The sequence below is a fragment of the Callionymus lyra genome, chromosome 6, assembly GCF_982586985.1.
Source record: "Callionymus lyra chromosome 6, fCalLyr1.hap1.1, whole genome shotgun sequence".
Lineage (NCBI taxonomy): Eukaryota > Metazoa > Chordata > Actinopteri > Syngnathiformes > Callionymidae > Callionymus > Callionymus lyra.
The window spans coordinates 7,538,027-7,563,615 of NC_141823.1; the positions used below are offsets into that span (position 1 = coordinate 7,538,027).

The 25,589-nt window shown below is 37.1% G+C and overlaps 2 protein-coding genes across 2 annotated transcripts; both read right to left on the bottom strand.

Moving 5' to 3' along the window:
* Positions 1–1,983: 1,983 nt before the first annotated feature.
* Positions 1,984–9,214, bottom strand: fbxo22 (F-box protein 22). The gene is made up of 7 exons (XM_087793189.1): positions 9,030–9,214; positions 7,452–7,584; positions 7,259–7,352; positions 6,773–6,871; positions 4,829–4,981; positions 4,613–4,772; positions 1,984–2,662 (listed from the first exon to the last, which is right to left on the bottom strand). The coding sequence occupies exons 1-7, from the start codon at positions 9,158–9,160 to the stop codon at positions 2,269–2,271; spliced, it is 1,164 nt and encodes a 387-aa protein (XP_087649315.1). The 5' UTR covers positions 9,161–9,214; the 3' UTR covers positions 1,984–2,268.
* A 529-nt stretch (positions 9,215–9,743) lies between these two features.
* Positions 9,744–17,273, bottom strand: LOC148076295 (H-2 class I histocompatibility antigen, D-D alpha chain-like). The gene is made up of 6 exons (XM_087793358.1): positions 17,170–17,273; positions 15,270–15,530; positions 14,865–15,143; positions 13,188–13,484; positions 11,780–11,891; positions 9,744–11,150 (listed from the first exon to the last, which is right to left on the bottom strand). Exons 1-6 carry the CDS (start codon positions 17,219–17,221, stop codon positions 11,120–11,122), a joined length of 1,032 nt encoding a protein of 343 aa, XP_087649484.1. The 5' UTR covers positions 17,222–17,273; the 3' UTR covers positions 9,744–11,119.
* Positions 17,274–25,589: the final 8,316 nt, after the last annotated feature.

The window sequence follows — 25,589 nt, forward strand, 5'->3', positions numbered from 1 at the left end:
GAAGATGATGAAGATGATGATGATGATGAAGATGATGCCTGTAAACACAAGTCATTTAACAGCCTTACAAAACACATGCGTCTGCAGTGGTCAGTACCTGCTGAAATGTACATGGAAAAGGAAAAACTGACGTTTCCACAATTTTTAGATGTATTCACATTATATGAAACACATGTATCGTTGGACAAAATTATATTATTTATCATAAAGCAGATTTGTTAATCCGTACCCCTCAAAATAAACTTTGACTTGATATTGATTTAGTTTAAATATTCAATTTGTTACCGTCTTAAAAATGATAAATTGATGTGACAAATTATAGGCTTAATTGGAAACGTAAGAATTAAGGTTAAAATTCTTTCAAAATTACGAAAATGAAAAGTGATGCGAGGCGGTAAATATCACTAGACAATAGATGCAGCTAGTTAAGCAAGCACGTTTAGTATTCATTTCATAATGTCCTTAAAGGGGGTTCGAAGCCTATCCCAGCTACTTCAGGGGACACCCTGCATTGGTCGCAAGTCCATCTCAGGACACACACACACATTCACACTCAAATCTAAAGACTATTTATAGATCTCAATCGTCCTCTGTATGTTTCTGGATTGTGGGAGGAAACCGGAGTTGGCAGGAACACACAAACTCCACACAAAAATACCACCTGTTGTCTGAAGCTGGAAGCGAACCTGCTTCCTTAAAATAATGTTTAAAAAAAACAAGATTTTGAAGAGTTAGTATTGATGTGTTAACTTATAACACATAACATATTATTACTTGTTTATACTTGAAAAAAGCTGTGGTGGGTTGTCATGACTACTTAACACCTATAGTTAATTTAACATTTATAGAATGAATCCAGCATTTTTCAAATGTTGAAGTCTCCAAGATGCAGTGAAGTTCCTCATCATGACCATGTTTTGAAATTAGTTCTTCATAAAGTTCTCCCCTGTCTGAAATCTGGGCGAATGAGAGGTTACGAGAGCGGAGTCCATTATGACGTAATAATGGCTTCACTCCTCCTCCACCACCCTGCTTTGTTTATACAACGAGTCCCTTGGAGTTAGTGAATTTATAATTGAAATGAATTGAATATTTCAATGAAGAGTTTTGTACCAACATATACATGAATATACGATAGACTCACGCATCAATTTAAAATAAATATTATTAGCACTTTAATGTAAAAATAATGGATTTAAACAGTTAATATTCATTATCTAAGGCTTCGGTGATTTGCTGGTGATCACAACACATTTTATATAGTAATATTTAAAAAAATATATAAAATAATAAAAATATTTCTTAAATGGTATTATAGCTCTGTGTGTGACATCCTAGACAGATTTTCTTAGCAAAACTGAAATACTTCAGATTTATATTTGAAAGTACATTTACATTTGTTGAAACAATAAGGGATTCTAAAAAAAAAAAAGAACAGGTGGTCCACTACAGAGAATCCCCTTCAAGATGCTGTCTCTTCCACGTCTAAGTGTTGCCTGGGAAACAGCGCCTCCTACTGTCCTGGGGCTGCAACTATATACATGAAAATGCTTAATTTTCTCCCTTATCTTGTGTATCCTCTTTTTTCTCCACAGCTACCAAAAGTCATGTGACATGTTACATTTTTTTAATGAGTGATACATTTTTGAGCCACTAACGTTTTAACAAATATTCATTTGCCAAATATAGCATAATTAATACAATAAATCCCAGTTAAACGTGAAATAAATGTTAACATATTTGAGCATTTAGACCCAGGCTACTGAAAGTATTTTTCTTAAAAAACCAAATCACCATTTTAAACTTGTATATCATGGTGTCATACTTTTTTTTTTTTTATGATGTTTGATTTGATGTCCCCTGAGAACATCCCGGAATCTGGTTCACTTACCCATCGATCATTTCGTCAGTCGAGCTCCTTCTCCTGTCACATTACAAACCATCGCAAACCTCTGTCCGTCCAAAAACTCACGCCTGGAAACATTTCTTTTTTTTTTTTTTTTGGTCGGCTTTGCCACGATAAAAAGTTGCAGAGCCGTGTTTACTGGGAAGACAACGAGGTGATACAAACCTGTTTGTACAGTTAGTAAAGTAAGAAAGAACATTCAAGTCAGGGAAGCAACATTCTTCTTACAGAATTAAAAGTGCTCTTTGGGAAATGAAGGATGAAAAGAGAAATGTGCAGAACTTGGGAGAAGATATATATGTACATGTATTTTACATGATCACGCCGTCAGGAGAGTCGCTCGGTGCCGGGAGGACAACCGGTCACCCCAGGTGCACCAGGGACATCACTGTGGTGTACGTGTGCCGCAGAGACTCAATGTCAGTTTCACACAGTGTGTAGTCGTCTTTCACGATGCGGTCGCAGCCAAACTCCCCGTTTCCGAAGAAGCCGAAGAGCGGGATGTTGGGGAACACGGCGCGGAAGGCGTCGGCCTCCACGTTGGGCACGTTCATGTAGTAGCTCTGACCTCTGCCCAGGCAGGCGAACATCAACCCAACCGTGTTCCTCTCAGGAATCTTGGCAGCCTTCAGCCTGCGGATGGTGGCCTCGGCCGCCTTGGGGGAAGTGACCTCCTCGTCCAGGAGCACCGAGGCTCCTTGGACCTTCGGGCCACTGAGTGCCAGACCGACCACGCCGGCCGATCCTTGTCCACAGCTGCACGGAGGAGAAGACAGAGTTGAAGTGATTTTGTTTGTTCCTGCATGAATCGCTTTTGAATACTGTGATGTGAAGTTATGATAACTATTCCAGTCTCGTCTCAGTCATCAGTCTTATTTAAGTCGCAATTATAACCATTCTAGTCGAGTTTAAGTCAACTCATCATAGGTCACAGTGATCACAAATATTTGAGTATAGTGTTAGGCAAATAACAGCCTTATTTAAGTCACAGTTATAACTATTTAAATGTAGTCTTAGTCAAGTTATTTTCTTACTTAAATCAGTTCTCATTTAATCTAGTTTTAGGCAAATATTAACCTTATTTAAATCACAGTTATAACTATTTTAGTCTGATTTTAGTAAACTAATAGTGTTATTTAAGTCACACTTATAATAACTATTTTAGCCTAGTATTAGGCAAATATTAAATGTATTTAAATCACAGTTATAAATATTTTGGTCTAGTTTAAGTCAACTAATAACCTTATTTATGTCAGTTATCATAAATATTGTAATCTAGTTTTATTTAACTATTGGTCTTATTTAGATCACAGTGATCATAACTATTTTAATCTAGTTTTATTCAACTATTACCCCCCGTTCATAGTAAGCCTATTGTAACCGGTTCAAAAGTCTCTGCATAATTAGCAGTGTTCAACCAGCTAAAACGTCTTGCTCAACATGTTAAAAACCCTTAAAAAAACGATTGATTTGCATTCATACTAGGCTTATGTCAACCAGTTAAGCAGCTCTAGTCTCGGTTACGAGAGGCTTAGTATGAAGTCTTATTTAAGTCACACAACTGTTTTAGTCTAGTTTTAGTCAACTCATTTAAGTCACAGTTATCATAACTATTCTAATCTAGTTATATTCAATTAATATTATTATTAAAGTCACAGTTGTCATAACTATTTAAGTCTAGTTTTAGTCAACTAATAGTCTTAGTTAATCACACTTATCATAACTATTCTAATCTAGTTATATTAAATTAAAAGTATTATTTAAATCACAGTTGTCATAACTATTTTAATCTAGCTTTATTTAACTATTAGTCTTATTTAAGTCACAGTTATAACTATTCTAATCTAGTTATATTCAATGAATAGTCTTATTTAAGTCACAGTTGTCATAACTACTTTAATCTAGCTTTATTTAACTATTAGTGTTGTTTAAGTAAGTGTTATCATAACTATTTTTAAAATATATTCAACTAATAGTCTAGAAAGGCGCTATATAAATAGAGATTATTATTATTATTATTATTATTATTATTTCATTCATATTTATAACTATTGTAATCTATTTTTATTTAACTTTTAGTCCTATTTAAGTCACAGTTATCATAACTACTTTAATCTAGTTATATTCAATTAATAGTCTTATTGAAGTCACAGTTATCATAACTATTTATAATCTATTTTTATTTAACTATTAGTCTTATTTAAGTCACAGTTATCATAACTATTTATAATCTATTTTTATTTAACTATTAGTCTTATTTAAGTCACGCACAACTACTTTAGTCTACTTTTACTCAACTAATTGTCTTATTTAAGCAACAGTTATAACTTTTTTAATCTAGTTATATTCAACCAATAGTCTTATTTAAGTCACAGTTATCATAACTATTTTAATCTAGTTTTATTTAACTATTAGTCTTATTAAAGTTCACTACTTCACTCTAATGGTTTTAATTTCAGACACAGGAGACTTAATCTTATTTCTAACTCATGCAACACAACATCAAGACCTCAGTTGTTGTCTTGACTCACCTCAGTGACATCATGACTCGAGATGACTTGTTAACAAAGTTTTACCATCTGTTTTATTCATTCAGACTAGAAAGTATTTTTTACTAGAAAGTATTTTTACCAACTTCACAAAACAACCTGAATAAAACAAATCCTCACTCAAACAAAACAACCGACAAAAAACTACAAAACTCACCAGCGTCTTTTAGGAGTGAAGACTTTTTCCACCAGTCCTCCGATGATCAGAGCCTTGCTTTTCGCCAGAGGATCCAGTACCTGGTCCAAGACCTCTCCGGAAAAATGATTCTCGTAGACAAAAAGCATGACCACTCGCAGGTCCGGGTTGTCCACTAGACCTGAGGAGGCACAGCGGTTCACACAAAGTTTGACTTCAGGGCTGGTGTCTACCCACCTGCTTCCTTCAGTGACGTGGGCGACATTGACTTCCGGCAGAAATGAAAGGGCTTGACATTAACTCCTTCCATGCCAGGGAGCAGGACAGCGAAGCCAGCCTCCCCCGACTGGTACTCTTTAGGATGTCTGACACCTGAGCCACTAGGGGTCACTGCACACACAGAATAAAAAACATCAGCAACTAGTCCACAGGGAGGCAAAAATATGTTGAAATTATTCTTTGTATTAGGTCAGTTATTGGTTTGGTTTGAATGGATGGTTTTTATTTCTAAAGATGGGGATGTAAAGGGGTCATAATTTTGTAGGAATCTGTGGAACTCTTTGGTTCATGGTGAAACTAGATTGTCCTTAAACTGATCCTAATCCAGTTTCATTTAATAATCTCTCATGATGATTTAAATATCGAATAGGCACGTTTCAGTTCTTTTTTTTGTTTCCCACAGCCATTTATATGTATTTATATGGGTATGAAACATCTTGTACACATTTTTTTAAAATAAATAATGCATTTTTCTGCTCCTTAAATGTGACAGTTGTTGTCCCTTGAAAAATGTTAAATATATTTCAATGTTTAAAAGACGTTTCCGGGGCAATAAATTAATCAGGTAGCCGTACAGAGTATTGAGAATTCTCAAAATAAATATTTATATAATAAAATACCTTAAACCAATTACAATGATTTGATTTAGGTGTTCTCTATATTTCAAATCAAATACTTTTCTTGCTATGCTGGGCTTTTGGTCTTAAACCTCCTCAAAATAGCCCCAGTATGTAATGTGGTGAGTAGGACCCTGATGGTCAGGTGTCCTGATAGGTGCAAGTGTTGTAGAAATTTTTGAATTTTAAAAAATAATTATTATTTCTATCCTGCTATTTAATTATAATGACGGTTTTTAGATAAATAACAAGTTTGGAGTTTATATTCTTAACCGGTGTTACAAGATAATTTCACCTCAAACCAGCACATTTTTCTCATCTCTATCCACAGACTTTGTAAGTAAAACAATCACTTAAGTTCATAATTAGATCATGTTATGAACGTCTGACAATTCTTGATTTATTCAAAAATATTTGATGTTTGATGTGAATGGGCGACACAAACTAGCATTCGTCCTCAATTCAAAAACCTGCACTTGACACCTCCTCAGCCTCTGTGCTCTATTGAGTTTCCTTAAATAGAAGTGATGAGCGATTATGCAGAAAAGCAACATCCAAGTGTGTCATATCTCATATTTTCAATATGGAGCGCTTCGTGGCCGACAGGCATAAATGACTTGTCCTACGCTGAGCTGTACGAGCAAGTCATCTGCACGCTGATCCAATCGCATCCCTTCATTCTGCTTGACCCCACCGTGACCCCGCCGCTTCCATATCACAAAATGACAGTTATTACAAACAGCCAGAGCTGCCATTAGCTTTGACGGACGGCGGGCGGCTAATAAGCCATCATCTTGAGCAAAGAGAACGTGGCTGATGGAGGGTTTCTTTCTTTCAGGATTGTGATTATGTGGAGAAATGAGGAGCGCTGACTCAGAGGAGGAAGGGAGGAGACACCCGTGATGCCTTCCAACGAGGCAGTGATGAATACTTGACTACCTCATGCTGAGGAATGTTTTTTCTATTCTAATCTAAGTTGTGATAAAACAGAATGGGATTTGAACCAGGAAGCTGAAATTTCTGACAGTTTAGTTTGAGAGTTAACGCCACTACAAAGTATATAATCATCTCTTTTTCCCAAAATCTGTTTTATATGACAACGAGAGAAAATATCGACTTTGACAGATAGTTTGACTTAAATGCCTACAAAATTGAAATTCCCAGCACAGATGTCATTCCCTTCACTCACAAAGACCCCAAAAACGTACGTTCATTATTTCAACATTGTTAAAAATCCCTTCTATAATAGTTTTTCCATTTCAGAGAAAAAGTCAAAAGAACTTACAGACAATTCCAAACGCGTTTATCCCCAGAATTTCACATCCTTTGGGGAAGAAATGGGCTAGTTCTTCAGCCGTCTCTGAATTCCGTCGAGACTTTTTCGCTTATGGTGGGTAAAAGAGGAAGAAAAAGAGTCAAATGGAGAAGCTACATGGATTATTTAGTGACTTGTTTAGATCCGTCTGACCCAAGATTCATTTGGATCAGACAGCTGTCAATTTAAACAGAGGATTAGATGATTAAGCTAATCAAAAAGTCTGATTGTATTGACCCTAATGAGTCATATGAAGAATTCAGTGCAAGTCAAACTTGTTAAGTCAGGAAAACACAAAAATGTACATGCTTTACTGTTGTCGTGTTGTGCAATACTGGATCATGTGGTTATGAAGATAAATCATTTTGACTTGATCGTTTTCTAAGTATAAAAAAAGTGTGAGCATCCCTGTTTTAAAGTGTACACTAGAGATTTTCAGTAATTGTATAAACAAACCTTTTCTTTGTCTGTAGTTGTAATAATCTTCAAAGCCATCGAAGGCGTCACTGTCGGCCATCGCTAAAACAGTTTTAGGCAGCACAAACACTTTCTGAAACAACGATGTGCAAGAAAAGTTTAGACATTAAAGGTTGAGGATTTGTGTATTCAACAAGCATGTTCCATGACTTGTCAACAGCCCATGATTTACCTCCACTTCCTCTTCCAGGGCAGCGCTGAGGGCGTGCGCCTGCCCGTCAGTCGGTCCACAAGCAGACACCCATGCCAGGTTCTGCTGGGTCCTCACCACCCTCCGTGCACAGTTCCTCCACAGCCGGCACACACTAAAGAGATTCAGATTAAAAATGAAACAACTGTAGTTTTAACCGAATTACATTGTTGAACACCAACATGTTAAACAATTATAATATAAGGTAACTTGCTTGAATAATAAATACTCTATATAGTTATATTTAAGATTAAACCTCTAATGAAAGAAAAATAAAGAAAATGTTTTTCTTATTTGAACAATGTATATTCTCAAACAATCAATAATCAAAATTGAATCTCAACGGTTAAATTACAGTTTTGATGATAGTTTTAATTTGTAACATTTCACCGAATACATTCTAGTTATTAAAGAGGTATAAATAAAAATTATATAGATATTATATTCACAGACAGACGATTCTGTATTCGGATAAAAAGGATAAATCATTAAGAGTTTCTCAATTTTATTAGTTTACAGGTTGTTTTAATGAACTTGACTGAAATGAGTATCCTAACCTGTCAAGAGTCACAGACTTATGTTACCTTGGAGAAATTATTATCTTCACTCAAAACTAAACATATACCGGATAGTAACATTCAATAGAAAATAATTTTTTTAATTTTTTTTCTCTCTTTTTGTTTAGCCCGCTGATCCCAGGAGCGGTGGTTGGGGACCACTGCTATGTGTTATGTTATGTACGTTATAATGAACGCTACATAGGTTGAACTACTATTTTACGCAAATGTTTATATTTTTAAAATAAAATACAATTTCCTGTTCGTACCTCATTCAGCCATGAAGAAATCCTCATTGAATTTACACTTAAATGTTTGGTTAGTTCCGCTATTGTGAATTTTTTTGTTTTCCAATTTTATTTTGAGTTTCCTTTTTTGTAGACCATATGTAAATTACGGTACTTTAATAAATATGACCAAATATTGAGAAAAGAACATAGTATAATAGTTGTCATATGTTCACATTTTATATAACACATACTTATTAAGGCCTTATTTTAGATTCATGAATATAATGGTAACATCTTTATGGTCATTTGATCCATTTATTTATTCACTATAACATGGGTAGAACACTTTTACATTATAAACACCTTATTATATATTCCAGTGCAATGGTGGCACTAATGGAAAACAATAACAAGATGAAAACACAAAGCAAGTGAAGTGAATAAACATCGTTAATAAAAAAAAGAGGGTTATTAGTTATAACTGTAAAAAGGCAAACATAGCAATGCATTCTCTTAATACAGAAAATATTTAACAATAACACGTCTCTTCCCTCAATGATATGATCTTATATTTGCACTATTGTTTTACTTACAGAAGCGAGATTTATGATTTATGCTATACGTGTTAGCATCTGTAACTATTATCAAACACTTCTTTTTAATATTTAGCCACTTGCACCACACACAGTAATCGCGAGCAGGAAGAACAACTGTCGACAACACTTTCACTTTCTCGCCAGCCGTTAGCCTCCCGCGGCGTTTAGCACACACACCTCGCCAGCCGCAGAAGCGACTTGGTCGGGACGAAGGTGAGAATCCGCTCCACTACTTCCGCCACATTGCTCAGCACATACTCCGCTTTGCTGTCTTGGAGGTTGACCGCGAAATCTTGCGTTTCATCCATGTTTTTCTCTCCGGACGTGGAGAAACAGCCAGGCTGCCCGACAACGACCTTTGACCTGCAGTGTTTGCGATCATCGTACAGACACCGCCCCTTGCGGCTGGGAAGACGAATGACATCTTTAGATCGATTTTACTCGCTTGATGCTACGAGAGAGAGAGAGAGAGCAAGAGAGAGCGAGAGAGAGAGAGAGCGAGAGAGAGAGAGAGAGAGAGAGAGAGCGAGAGAGAGAGAGAGAGAGCGAGAGAGAGAGAGAGAGAGAAAGAGAGAGAGAGAGGGGTCTAGATGCTCAAAATTAGATCTAATTTAATATGTCAAAATAATCCGATTTTCATTATTCCCTATTATATTTATTTATATGTATATTAAAAAATATAAAACAACCCTAATATTTTAATATTTCAATATTAATTTACCGAGTCATTATTAAAAGTTAAAATAATAAGAATAAAGTCAATTTATGTTTCTACACAGTCAAGACCAAATAGTTTTGTCTAAAACTCTTAAAACACATGGAAAATAAAGGAAAGCAACACTAACATCGTCATTTCATCAAGTCAATTCAAGTTCTTTTATTGTCATATGCATTCATTATGATTTAATAACATTTCGGATAAACGTTTCTCATCACAAACATATTTAACAAAACAATCAAAAACATAAAGCTGTCGTCTTTGACAATCAATTACACGCATCATAGCAAAAATATGATGTTAAATTATCAATTTCTTTAAAATGCTAATTGGGTTTTTTTCTTCTGGGATCGTGATCGATTTTTTAAATTGGTTGTGAAACTAATAAAAGTTATGTAATATATAGAGCAATCAAACTAACCAAAGAAGCATGGAGTCTACTGACTCCTTTAAGAAACATCTTAAGACGTTTCTATTTGTTCAGGCTTTTCCTCGATTTTCTGGAACTCCTGTGTTGTTATCAGTTTCATCTTGACCTTTAAAGTATATATTTTATTGAATATTGTTTTGATTGTTTACGCGCTTTGTGACCCTGGTCTGGAAAAGCGCTATACAAATAAAAATTACTTACTTACTTTATATCTCAATTTCTTTAAATTGTTTTTGATGTTAAAAACTGGTTATTACCATTACTATGTTAAACATTTATTTGAAATATAGCTTTCCAAACCTACAGATAAATATAATTAAAAAAAATGTCATCATTAACAAATAATGACTTTATATTATTTTATATATTATTATATAACTTGTATAAATAATTGTATATAGTAATAATATATAATATAATATTTAATAATATATGATATAATAATATATAGTAATAAATGTACTTAATGTTAATTTATTTCAAATGTCTACAGTATAATCTCACTGAATCTACAGTGATAGTAGTCAAGGTCATCGTGAATCATAGCAGTGCAATTTTTCTACTAACCTTTTAGGAGTTTCATTATATGATATTTAAAATAAATGTGTAGTTATTGACATATTATAATGATATTTCTTTTGAATTTACCTGTTCATACCGATACATTTCCGCTGTAACCCTATTCTTACAATTTAAATGAATTTAGAATATTTTCAACAGTTTGTCGTTTTGGTAAAACGAAAAAGGATAAAAATAAAATGTATAATACTAAATAATGATAATTTAATCAAGAGAAAGCGGAATAGAACCAAACATTAAAACTGTTAATTGATTTTCGTGACAAAAACTACTTTGCTGGTATCGTTTAGCACATTCACCGAGTACGGGCTCGAGTGATGGCAGTCTTCCTCGTCGCCTTCACTCACATCAGTAACACTTCCAGTCATTAGGTGCATTCCCGCCCTCTAGTGGCCTCTAGAAAATTACACTTTAGTGCTGAACACAACAGCATCCCTGTTGAAAGAGTCAAGTGTGCTTGGGTGGGATTGCCATGGAACCACATGTGTTTTGTTATGTGCATTTGATGTGTGTTGGCATGTGCATTTGGGTGCAGGGACTTCAGTGGCTCCAGATCCGCCTCAGTTGGAAGCTGCCGGACAGAGGAAGCAGCTGTTGACTTTTTATATGGAAAAGATTGTACTGATATCTGTTTTTAAGTTGTGTTGACGTATATCAGTGCCATCATAATATTTGAATTTAACATTTCAAATGCTGTAACGTTGAATTCCTCTAGAATTTTTTTTTAAAATAAAATAAAAAGGGCGCATTTTTTATTGAATACTTAAATTCAAATATTAGAATATTTTCAAAATGAATTACGTAATTTTCAACAACATTTAGTCTGATATATTAATTTTAATAATTAAAAAAATATATTTTCTAGATTCAATGTTTTTTAATTTGTAGCCTTTGAAATTCAATATTAAACATTAACACCGGATCATGACTGCACTTATATACATATTTGATATTCTATTATTAAATAAAAACAAATTTAACCTTTCAATATTCAAATTGTTGAATTCAATTATTCAAAAAACGAATTAAACGTTACAATATTTTAAATGTTAAATTCAACCATTCTATATTCTGATGTTACTTATATACTTCTGTAAAGTTGTCAAGTCATCAATGTTGTGTAACATCGTGTCTCTTGATCTTTGTCAACTTCTGGATTATTTGTCCAAACTGAACTCAAGTCTGTTCCTGTTTTCTCACCTGTTCTTATTCTTCATGTAGCACCAAAGGACGATAAAAACAACAGCAGCAACAGCAACAATGCAGGGAACAACAATCACTGAGGCATGCATGTGGTTGTTGGAGGTCGGTTCTGGTCAAACATCATGAGAACCATTAGACAGCAGCTCATCATCAGAACAAAAGTCTTACATCAGTGGAACATCTTCAAGCAGCTCAAAAACTCCAGCTCTCTTGTTGACACACTCTTGACTGATTGTCAAACACGTCACTGAGTCTTTAATTCCACATCAGACGAGTATAACGTCCACTGATGTTCTGACGATTCAGAAGAAACTTCTAGTTTGAAAACTCTTCATCCAGAGTTTAGTGTTTGTAAATCTTGTTTTGGGAAATTACTACAGTTTAAGGGGTTGCTGTGCCTCATGAAGTGCAGAAGTTCATATAGACAGTATTTAAGATGTCCATAAATGGACATTTTCTGACAGTTTATGTATGTTATGTTGATGACATGATGATATGTGATAAAACTGTTAAAGTTTGCTATATTTTGATACGTAATTGTTTATAAAAAAGGGTATAAATGCATATGTCTGCATATTTGGGAGTGGAGCATTGAAACATTGTAAAACATTATTTGCTGGAAAAATATATTGGATGTAAAAACAAAAGGCTGTTGATTAAATATATTCACTTGGTGTCGTTCGGCTGCTCCTTTATCTATGTCAACTTTTATTTTCTAATATTTGTAACAATATTGTTTTTTCAATAGTATTTTAACTTTTAATTTTAATTATTTTTCTCTTTTTTAGTTGACTCTGTTCAAATCCTATAGTATGAGAGTTCATAATTGTGATTTTGTGTGTGTATTTATGTGTATGTGTATGTGTGTTGGGTTATCGACTTAACTATTAACAAATGTGTAACTCATCAACACTTAAAATAAGAAGGGTCTCCTTCTTAATTAGACCTTAACTGATCCTGAAACAGTTGATGGTTTAGGAATAACAAGGTCAACTAGAAACATATGGAGATAGTTTTTTCTTTTCTTTATTGCTCAACCAAAATTATTCTAAAAAGGGGTTTGAATCTATTTTTGATTGAAAGTGTTTTATTTAATTGTTTATCTTTGTTTGTGTTTTGTATTATGGGCAGGACATTTGTGTGTGTTGACATTTGCACATTGAGTTAAAACTATGCAATGAAATCAAAACAAAACTTTTTCTAACTGCAAGTTTATTTTGATTGAAGCCATTTTTTTTAATAATAGCAACGTTTTTTTTTTTTAAATCGTACAATACTTTAAAAGAGAAACAAATCTACCTCCATTAAAATCAGTGTCATGTTTGATCCTTAAATAAACTTTTAAATCTAAACCGAGGCTGGTCACGACTGACGTCATGAAAGTAATCAAAGTGTTCAATCTTACTGTGAGGTAAAATGTTCTCTCTTTCCAGTTTGAAGATCAAATCTTTTTCAACGCCGGCGAGCTGGAACACACAGTTGTACTTCTCCAAGTCTTCAGACGGGTCTGACAGCTTCAACTCAGCCCTCATCTGGAAGGTTGTGTCAGGGTTGGGAAGAATGTCTCCAATTTCAACACCTTCATGAATCTCTTCTCCACCTTCGGTCCAGAACAACCTGGCTGCTCTAGGGTAGAACCCTGTAGCGTGGCAGACGATCGGAGAGAACAAAGTCTTCTGGAGGAGAGACACTGATGGAAGCTCTGGAGAAGAGACACAAACTTTGTTGATGAAAAATATATTTTGTATCAGTTTGAAAACATATATTAAAAGAGAGTGGTAAGTTGTGAGTGATTATATGAATTTGTGACTTTTATAATTATCATTTAAGTTTGTGTATTATAGGGTTTCCAGGTCCCCTGTTTCCCCCTGATTCCCAGGTCCCCTAGCAGCTTGGCGGTGGATGTTGCAACAAACCCCTGCATCCAACCTCCACTGGGCGGACTTCTGTATTCCAGCTGCGACGTCGTGCTTCAGCGGCCAGCTCTGTATAGCGCAGATGTTTTCGCTCATAAGCCTCGTCCATGGAGTCCTCATAAGGTATGGTGAGCTCGATGATGTTTATCTTCTTCAGAGAAGGGGACCGGAGCATTGCGTCAGGTCTCAGGGGGGAGGGAAAACCTGTGTCCCATGTCCGCCAGGAGTTTCCAGTCTCGTGCTGGGCACAGCTGGTCTTTCTCTGATGTTGTAGGATTGCTCCTGGCAGGTGTAGTCCCTTCATGGACAAAGTTCATTGTTCGTGAGGGTTAGATGTCGGCAGTGGTAAGGAGTTGGTTGTGGCGCCAGGTATATGGCCCCTGGGTGAGACTGGTCTACACCCTTTGAGAATGTGCCAGAGGGAGGCTGGTCTGGAGCACAGAACACACCCGGATTCTACACCAAACCACTGATGGAGATTGGTTGATGTTGGAAGGACGTCGTAGGAGGCTCTGATGACAAAGTTCAGATTCTTTGCTTCCATGGCCCACACATCCCTTCAGCTCAGTCTCCTCCTTTCAACATTCTCCCACCGTGTCCACTGCCCCTGTTTGCCAATGGAGACTGCCTTGGCCCGTTCCAGAGCAGAAGCCTTCTTCCAGACTGGGCGGCTAGTTGCCAGCCCAAGACCTCCTCTTCCTCGCTGAACATTCCCCACTGAGAGCGGATGTTGTCTCTTCCACTCCTCTTGCTGGTTTCCACTTTCGCCCAGTGGCCAAGGTTGATGCATTCTCCCTCCTCACACAGTCTTTGGACTCGTTCAGTGTCTGTAGTCGTGTTTTCACGCACATGAACTCCTCCGTGAGACTGGTGAGGGGCAGTTTGAGGACACCGTCTCCGTAGAGGTCTGTTGTTGTTAGGCATCGTGAGCCACTTTTTGATGTAGGCTGTGACTCCTCTGTCCAGCTTCTCTACTGTTGAGATCAGAACCTCATAGTCTTTGTTTTTCAGGCTTGCGTCATGAGAGACGAATGAAGACAGATAAAGTACTCACACACAGACATGTCAACATTGAAAAATTCAAACAAAATAAAAACAACAAACATTCCTACATTTGTCCCAGCTATCCTGGGAGGGATGCAACCCGTTAGGTCATGTGACGCTACCTGTTCTCAGCAGGAGGTTCTTCCCGTAGTTCAGATGTTTCTTCAACCAGACAACACAATACCTGGCCAGATAATCTTGTCTTCTTTTATTAAGACCTGAATTATTGTCCAACTTGTGTTTAGTGATGACAGCCTGTGGTTTTGCAGCGATCCATGTGAGAGTCTTCAGGTCGAACAATAAAAAGTCTTCTCCATCGTGAGCATAGTCTTCATAACCTTTGACCTCTCCCGTCTCATCATCCCACTCACAGCCAGACCTCCTCTGCATAATGTGAACACCTGAGAGAGAGAGAGTGTGTTAATAGTGTAGGTGTGTATGTGTATGTGATCGTGTGCGTGCGTGTGTGTACGTATGTGCTTATGAATACACGTGCAAGTGTGTGGTGTGTGTGTTTGTGTGTGTACCTCCAGTCTGGTTCAATCTTTCGTTAGCAACTTCAATGTCTTTCTTGCTGTTTTTAATGTTCATCTTACAATAATAATTGTTTCTCTTTAAATATTCTGGATCATCATGTGTGAATCGAGTCATCCAGTCCTGTTTGAGTTCTAATCCACTGCTGTCACAGCGACTGAACTCAACACCGTCCACCAAGCCAACCTCCACAAACTCTGGTAAGTTTGAATCTCCAGATGATGCAGTTGCACTATAGGTGAGTGAGTGAATCGCTGCAGAGAAGAAGAAGAAAGTGAATTTTAAATCTCAACAATTAAAACAGTCTCACTATTCTCTCTGACGTTGAAACATTAACACGTGTTGATGTCACCATGTCAATAGACAATGTTTTAATGGTTGAAAATAAATGGGAAAAACTATCCTTTTCATGTCAGGTTTTAATTTATTAATCAAAGTCAATAAAGAATGACAACATGATGGTCTTGGATCCCTTTTTTTTCCACACACCTCTACACAAAAACCGTCAATAAACAACATTTGGTTTAAGTTTCATTTAGTAATAATTTACCGGGTTTTTCTTTTTTGTAAATAAAAGCATAGAACCAGTAGAGCATGTTGAAAAGAAAATGATAAAACCATTAATTTAAGGACACATACTTTAAAAACGTGTAATCAAGTAGAGTAATGAGATTTCTTATGACATTATTCTACTTCTGGTCACAATTAATATAGAGTATTACCATTAGATATATGAAAAAGGGCAAAAATTGCATTATTTTAATTATAAGAACATGACTTTATTTATTTTTTATAATATATTATCCTCATCTTATATATTTTTGTAAATAAAGAATAAACCGTCATAAAGGCACTGCTTTACGTAAAAACTTCTGATCAGTTAATCATAATTGTATATATATATATATATATATATATATATATATTGTATCTATATCAGAATTGTTCTTAAATTGCACTTTAAAAAAAGGTTGCGCAAGACTATGACCTCATCAATTTCACGCCTGTATTTATGTTATTTTTTTCATTTGAAAGTCGAGATGATCCAAGAAGCAAAACAGGAAGCAGAAACGGCGACAAAACAATAGATTCTGTATTTCAAATTGTGTTCTTGTTTTTCTAACAGAGCTTGTATAGTTTCCAAATTAAATCCTACAATGACTTCAAATATAATTATTAGATATTGGAAGAAGACTTTAGACAAAGTGAGTAGAATAATATTTCAATCAGTGGCGGCTGGTGAAAAATATTTTAGTTGGGGCCCTTTTCCTGTACATTTTCCCTCTTATCATATATATTACATGTAAAAATCAACGCATTAATAGTAACTAAGTAAGAGTTATTTGTAGCGCCGTTATCTAATCGCTTTAAGTTAATGATGGATAATAATGTTCATTATGTGAATGGCTGTCAAAGTGCTTTGTGACCCTGGTCTAGAAAGGCGCTATATAAATAGAGATTATTATTATTATTATTATTATTATGCTCCTTGTTTCATTCCAAATGAAATATATTTTAATTATACTCTTATATACATCATACTGAATAATCTAAATTATTAAAAAACTAAAAACCAACCTGTCGTCTGCACCAGAACAATAGAGATACTTTCTACCAAATTATCACAAACACACACAAATATAATGCAAAGAAAAATATATATAGATATATATTTTTTAAAAATTAAGTATTACTAAACGAATAAACTATGTTAATTTAAAACAAAAATACTAAAATAAATAAAAGATAAAACGATAAATAAAGTAAAGAAACAGTCAAATCAGTGGGAGGGAGGTGCACCAGCGCCCCCTATGGGCCAGCCGCCACTGATTTGAATGTGGTTTAGGTGTCATGAGAAGAAACAACATGAAGTAAACAGAGTTTATCATTTACCTGCATTAACAGCATAAGCCCCACAAAGAGCCCAAACAAGGAATATTCTCATCTTCAAACAGCCTTTAGGAGCTCGGCTTCAGCAGTTGTTCCGTCCAAGTCAAGACTTGGAATGTATCCTGTTCTAACCCATCTCACACGCAAATAATCCGAACACTATAAAGGGTGTATCTTTTACCTGTAAGCTCCTTCAAATATTTGTCAGAGTAGAATAACAAAGGAACTATTGACAATATAAACCAACAATAAAACTGAGGCTGAAATAAAAAAAAGTTTAATGCAATTGTATATTATGCAATATTGAGCTCCTATTCATAAATAAGATTGAATGGTTTATAAATTTTAAAATTTATAGTTTTTGGCTTTTTGACTTTGTCGCCCCTGAGGAAATTCAAGTGTCCACTCCTGGTCGAGGATAAATCGTTGACATTAAGAAAATCAACAGTAACATTTTTGATTCAATTATTTATTTACATATTCCAGTTAAAATGACAAACTGAGATGAAAGACAAACGCACACAAAATAAATGGCTGCAGCAACGACATCCAGTCATGACGTAGTTCGGAACTCGCATCATAAATATGAATGTCAACAAAATGTAGACAGATTTCACACAAAAGTAAAAAATAATCAACTTCACGATACAGCAGTGCAGACGTTACAGGGCGTCAACAGAAAGTCCAGCAGAGAACGAAAGACGGTGTTAAGACATGCTTCATAGGGACATGTCTGCAGTCACAACTGTGTCTGTCCAGACGTTACAGAAGGTTCAACTCTCCACGTACAGTCGGGGCTCAGTCCTGACGGAGCGAATATTGAACATTTACGCTACTTTAAAGAAGAGTTTTAAAACATTTTCTTTATGACACTTTCCCAATATAGTGTCTTCAGCAGAAGAGTCTGGTTCTGCTCAAGGTTTCTGCCATGGTTTCCACTCACCATTGCCGCTCACTCTGATTGGCTGGGATCTTTTTTCTCCTACATAGTGTTATTTAAACGTTGACCTTTGCATTGACCAGTGTGTCAACATTCACTGAGTTACTCACAGCAGAAACAAAACAATAAAAAGAAGTTACAACTTTAAATAACCTCTTAGAAGGAAGTAGTAACAAAAATAATGAAGCAGCCGCTTTTGTCTATCAATCATTGCTGAAAAAACATGTCAAAAGTCTTTGAGCACTTGAGCAGATTCGATGAGGGCCGGAAAATGTGTTGAGTGACTAAAAGATGATTTGAGGAGAGTATTTGTTTTAGTGTGTCTGTCAAAATAAAAGCCGTGAGAGCTACACATGATGATCTACAAGCGTGAGAATCTTTGAGCCCCGACCATAACTGTGAATCATTTTAACCTTGAGGTTTCTTTCAACATGCATCCCAGGGAAGTTTTGGTTGGACTTCACTGCAGGTGACAAAGAACAACGACTCAGGCCTCGTTTAGTGCTACTCTTAGTTCGTTGGTGAGGAGGCGATTTTTCTCAAGCTGCTTGTAAAGGTGGTCTGGACAGTCAGGGGGCAGTGAAGGAGAAGAAAGAGAAAGATGTTAGTAAAGAGGATAAACACATCATCAAGTTAGAAGTGCCACAAAGCAGCCAAAGTCAGGTTTAGTAAGACAGCGAGCGCAATGTTAACGTGACTAATCAACCTGTTCTACTGGTTTAGAAGTGGACAGTACTTTATTATTATTGTCCTTTGTCAATACAGGTTCTCTTTTTGCCAGGTCATGGTGGTGACCAAGAGGTTTCTAAAGTTCAAAATGAGCTTCCTAAAACTCTACAGAGTCCAGTTGTCTCTCTTTTCGCGAATGAGACCTCCAGAGGGAGGGAGGTCTAGGTGCTCAAAATTAGATTTAATGAATATGAGAAAATAATCGGGCACTGAATCTAAACCTAATCCCGGAGTTAAAAGGGAATCATGAAAATCGGATTATATTAAAAAATATAAAACAACCCTTATATTTCAATATTAATATACCGAGTCATTATTAAAAGTAAAATAATAATAATAAAGTGAATTTTTGTTTCTACGCTGTCAAGACCAAACAGTTTTGTCTAAAACTCTTAAAACACGTGGTAAATAAAGGAAAGCAACACTAACATCAGCATTTCATCAATTCAAGTTCTTTTATTGTCAAATATGCATTTATTATGATTTATTTACGTTTCGGATAATCATTGTCATCACAAACATATTTAACAAAACAATCAAAAACATAAAGCTGTCGTCTTTGACAATCAATTACACACATCATAGCTAAAATCTCACCGAATCTACAGGGATAGTAGTCAAGGTCATCGTGAATCATTCCACTAACCTTTTAGGAGTTTCATTATATGATATTTAAAATAAATGTGTAGTTATTGACATATTATAATGATATTACTTTTGAATTTACCTGTACATACCGATACATATTCGCTATAACCCTATTCTTACAATTTAAATGAATTTAGAATATTTTCAACAGTTTGTCGTTTTGGTACATAGTCGTGAGACATAGTGACACCTAAACCAAATAAACATTTTCTTTAAAAACAAATGAATAGAAATTTGTGCAAACAATATTTCAAGCATGTTTCTCGTATCATTTCTAATATCCGAGATATCACTCCTTTAACATTTAACTAGGGTTTCCTCTCCCGAACATTTATTTACACAAACTCCTTATATCTTTCTGGAGGTTTTATTTCCCTTCCCTTTCTTTTCAACACTTTAGGACTCTCCGGTTTGACAGGAGAAGAATCTACTTCTGTGGCTTCCTTTTGTTCAGTCACATTTTCTTTCTCAGTCTCGAGCCCTTCAGTTGGTTGTTCAGGTGGTTTAAACAGTTGGACGTCTGTTTCGTCTCACTTCACCTTTGTCAGTCTGGACTATATACGACCTTGGTGTATCAAACCGTTTAACAACAGTCGCAGGTTTGATCCAGCCCTTTTCCTGGTCTAATTTTACAGTTATGAGTTTGTTTGGACAACCCCATCTTACAAAGATGTTCTTCAGGCTGTACTGTCAGTTGTCAATTTTGAACGGTGCAAAATTTCAATATACTGGGAAAAATAATAAACCACCACTAAATAGTTTTTTCCCTCAAAGTGACAAATGTCAGCCGCGATTCTCTCCCACGGACGACTTGGTAGCGGTGTACAGATAAGAGGCTCTTTCCTTTGAGATGGTTTCATCTCCTGACATTCTCTACACACACTGATCAGGTCCTGAATGTTTTTACTCAGACATTCTGTCGTTGTAAAGTAATAAACTTTGTGACACAGTAAGGTGATCACGATGTGAGAAACAAGGTTTCACACATACTGGTACATCAGCATAATACCTCGGCCATCCATCTGTAACGAACTTTTGGACCAACTTCAACTCTGGGTCTAGTTGAGTCTGCTTTCTGATCAGTTCCAGCTTTCCAGGGGAAACTGGCCAACGTTCTTGAACTGCTTCCTCACACGCCTCCGTCTCACTGGTCAGTTCTGATACTTCTTGTTTAACTTCTACCAGTGGATGTCGAGAGAGTGTTTCTGCCACGACTAACTGTTTGCCTGGAACAAACTCTGCCACAGGATTGTATCTCATCATGCGGATCAGCAGTCTCTGGCACCTCATAGGCACTCAGTCCAAATCTTTGCTGTTAATAAGTGGTACAAGTGGTCAGTCTGAAGTCTGAAAGAACTCTCTCTCTCACTGGGCTGCTGTACACGCTGGTGAAAACGTGCTCGTTCGTGTATGACTTTTGGCACAAAATAATTGTCCAGTTTGCCCAGCACGGTATCATAGTCATCTTCATCTTCTCCTTGCCCAAAGACGAACGTTTAAACACTTGCTCGGACTCTTTTCCAAGCGAATAGAGCAGCGTACACACCTGCACCGTAGTGATGGGATCGGCAGTTCTTTTGACTGAACTGAATCACTAGAATCAGTTCATTAAAAGGATTCTTTCAAAAGATTTGTTCAGTTTGTTCGTTCACCAAATCACTAACTCAGTGCTTATGGAGCCCTGACTGCAATTTCTTCTACTTCCTGAACGCAGCCAAACAATCTGTTACTAGGTTTAATGATTCAGACCCGAGGTTAACATTCACTGCACTTGAGCGACAATTGAAAAAAAAATAATAATAAAAAGGACGCCCGGTGCATTTGTGACACTCACAATAGTGTTTTGTTTCGATATTATTATATAATGTCTTCTGTCACTTTTTGGTTTGTTGTCACTGCTTTTATTTTGTTTTGTTGTTTAGTCCCACTAAGAGGGTGTAAGAAAGATAAATGTGCAATGACATGCAGAAAACGGACACAAGGTGGCAGCACTTGCGAGCGACGGTATTCATGGCAATACGTCACACAAGTTAGACTCATAATCCAAGAGACTTGGTTCATGAGCACTTGTGGTCCGATGTGGTTCATGTTCATTGTAATTTACAGGTTGGTTAAGAACTCTTTCTTTAAACTGTTTATAAGGATTTTTGATGTGACAGTTATGTGTGTGAACAGAGAAAGTGCTGCGGTACATGACCGTCGCGATTACTAAAATGGCGTCCGTCGCCGTAGTTAAATTCTTCTGTGTGTATTTTTCTTTTGACTCCTTGACATTTGTGCGGTAATATGTAATATGTTAAAATAGACGTGTGTGTGTGGTGTGTCATTCTGAATTGTGCATTTGTGTGCTATGAAGTGTGAAAAGTATTGTGTCTAGTATATGTAGCATGCTAGCATGAATGTGCAAGTTCAGACAAGTTATAGGCGCCGCCATGGTTGAAAGCGCGCGCAGAAATAAGTATGTTATACAGTTTTGGTTAGTTAAACTGCAAAAGAGATTCATTTTAGTTTTATTAAGTGTTCACTTATAGAATCTACTGTACATAATGTACGTTCATTATTCTTGATGAAAGAATGAAGGGTGTATGTTGGAAGTGAAGGAATGATTGGTAACAAGAAAATGATTAATGATTAAAAGACATGGTTTGTTTTCAAAGGAAGATTGTAAAATTGACATTTATGTAAATGTACTTTGAATGTGGTTTTAAACCATTGCTAATGCAAAAGAAAAGGAACAAAGGAACAAAGATGCAGGCGGGCGTTGTTTAGCGATACGCGGCCTGGTTGGAGCACTTGGATCCTTCCTTCGCCGTTGCTCCCTCTTACGGGTGGGTCCATTGGTGTCTCTCGGTGGCAGGCCCCAAGTCTCCTCCTTACGGGTGGGTCCATTGGTGTCTCTCGGTGGCAGGCCCCAAGTCTCCTCCTTACGGGTGGGTCCATCGGTGTCTCTCGGTGGCAAGCCCCAAGTCTAATTGTTATGTTCCTGTTCTGACGGTTACCAGGGTGCCGTTATCAACTGACATGCCGATGGTTGTGAAACAGGGAGGTTCCTCTCGTTGACCTCGGATCCTTCGGTGCAGTGTCGGGGCTGAGTCGCAATGTTCGTGTGTTTGTTCACCTCAGTAGTTTTCCAGAAAACAGAATGTTGCATAGCACTGCAGTTATATAAGCATAGCACGTATAGCACATTTGTATGAATTAATTAAAGAATATCCCCTTTAATGATTAAGACCCGCACATGTATTTTACTCATTGATAAGGACCAGTACAGAGACATTTGTGAGAAATTCAGCAAATAGAGAAGATCTTGAGGTGTGTTCACAGCCGAACATGAATGCTCGTCACTGAACGAATCCGTGTTTTGTGAATCCGTGTCTTGTGAATCACCGGATGCGAATCCTCGTTCACTGAACGAATCCGTGTCTCGCGAATCACCGGATGTGAATCCTCATTCACTGAACAAATCCGTGTCTCGCGAATCACCGGATGTGAATCCTCGTTCACTGAACGAATCCGTGTCTCGCGAATCACCGGATGTGAATCCTCGTTCACTGAACGAATCCGTGTCTCGCGAATCACCGGATGTGAATCCTCATTCACTGAACAAATCCGTGTCTCGCGAATCACCGGATGTGAATCCTCATTCACTGAACAAATCCGTGTCTCGCGAATCACCGGATGTGAATCCTCATTCACTGAACAAATCCGTGTCTCGCGAATCACCGGATGTGAATCCTCGTAGATATTCTGTTACTCTTAAAAACCATGTGTGTGCGTTTCCAGCCTGTCCAATAAACAAATAAAGTGTGACTAAATGTCTAAGTTGTTAAATATGTTTTATTGCACTGAAATAAAATTAAATAAAACGAAAATACTACTACTACTACTCCTATGTAATAGAAACCTAAATGCCATCAACAATAAAATAGAAAGGCCTCGTTTAAGTTTAGTGCATTTACACACGTCTTTAGCCGTAGCTTCGGACCAAGAACAACACACACACACGACACTCCCGATGTATCCATGCGCCCTGCGCTATAGAAAACATAGTCCCTTAACACAACAGCATTTTCACGGGCTCGAGTGATGGCAGTCTTCCTCGTCGCCTTCACTCACATCAGCAGGGGCGGTTCTACACTGAATTATTCCCCCCCCCCCCCCGCCCCGACCGCGACAGATATCAGACATGCCACAATATCTTACAGTAACGATGTGTTTTATTACACAAAACAGTATAAACTTTCTGAATGTATTCTATATACATAAATATTGCAAAATATATCAGATGTATGAAATAAAAAAAATAATATACAAATAAAATATGGGAACAATATTCTTAATAGCACAAATCCTTCATCACACAAATAACACACTCAAAATATATATATATATATATATATATATTACACTGTTCCAATGAGACCAGAACACGCATGCTAAAAGTTGACCTTTCTGGCCTTCCTTGATGTAAAATCATCAATGATGTCATCATAGGAGGTCTGCTCCTCTACTGTGTGATCATTCTACTGTCCAAATCAAAGTGCCCTTTAAAGTGCAGAGTGGTGCCCAGTGCCTCGCATTGAACTTGTAGCTCCTTATCTGCAAGATTTGGGAAATTTGTCAAAACCCCAAATTTGTTTTGCACAATTTCCAGTGTGGAAAACCTCTCCTTGATGGCTGACGTGGCTGCATCAGAAACAACATTGAAAAATTCAACCTCCAACTTTCTTAGTGCATCACTGAAAGGCTCATCGTGGGATTCATAAGAGAAGTGGCACTTTGTGGACCTCAACCTTTTTGGTTTTAAAACAGCTTCCATGTTCATTTCTTCACAAATGTATTTGGCTGCCATCTGTGCTGTCACAAAACCACTTGCCCTGTAGTTCTGGAGGTTTTGCTCAGTCTTCTTCAAAAGACTCACAGCTAGGTCCACATGCATATTAGGAGATTGCATGAGTTTGCTGACGTGCTGTATTGCCGATAGGATGTCATGCCAAACAACCGTGCAGATGCTGAAGCGGTATGACCCCACCTCCTCAGACAAAGACTGGGCCTCAGCCCTTATAGCAGGGTCTTTGGTCTTGTCCCTCACCTCAATCAATGCCTCTCTCACAGCAGCCCCCTGGTACCTCATGGGTTCAACGCTCTTGACCTTGCTCTCCCACCTTGTTTCCGTCCACATCTTTAAGGTGATGTCCACATGATTCTTCAATATGGCCCATCTTTGGGTGGAGGCTGAAAATAAAGTGTAAAGCTTTTGCAGAACACCAAAGTAGCTCATAGCATTAACAGAGCCCTTAGCAGCATCACACACAACTAAATTCAATGTATGCGCCCCACATGGCACAAACAGAGCTCGGGGATTCTTTTCTAAGAGTCGGGATTGAACCCCCTTATTTTTTCCTTTCATGTTTGCCCCGTTGTCATATGACTGACCTCGGCAGTCTTCAAAAGGAATTCCCGACTCCTCAAGTCTCAATAAGATCATTGATGCCAAGTGCTGGCCTGTGGACTCCTCAGCCTCCAAAAATCCCATAAAATGTTCCCTGATGTGGGGCTTATCCATCAGTGACACCACTCTTATGATCACAGACAACTGTTCTGTGTGGCTTACATCCTGGGTGCAGTCCAGAATTATTGAAAAAAACTTGCCCGCTTGACATCATCCACCAAGGCGCATATGGTTTTGCTGCTCAACAAATCAATTAGTTCGTTCTGCACATGATGGCCAAGGTAGCTATTGTGACTTGCCGTTCCTCTTTGAACACGGCTGAGGTGATCTTTCATTATGGGGCGAACAGTGTTTCTGTGTGTCCCCTGAGAGCCAAATTTCGAACTGCCAGTGACTGCACAATAGCAGTGAGACATGTCAGCACTGCTCTCCATCTAACCCTCCAGAAGTGTCATCTCCATCTTATCAATGGATTCCCCACTTCTTAGCCTGACTGCCAGTTCCTTCCATGCTTTCATGCAATTTAGGTGTTCTGGACTGTTTTCATGAGATATGAGGTATAGAATAGAATAGAATAGAAAACCTTTATTCATCCCCAGAGGGGAAACACACTTTTACAACAGCGCAGTTTAAAAAAATAAAGTGCAAGGAAAA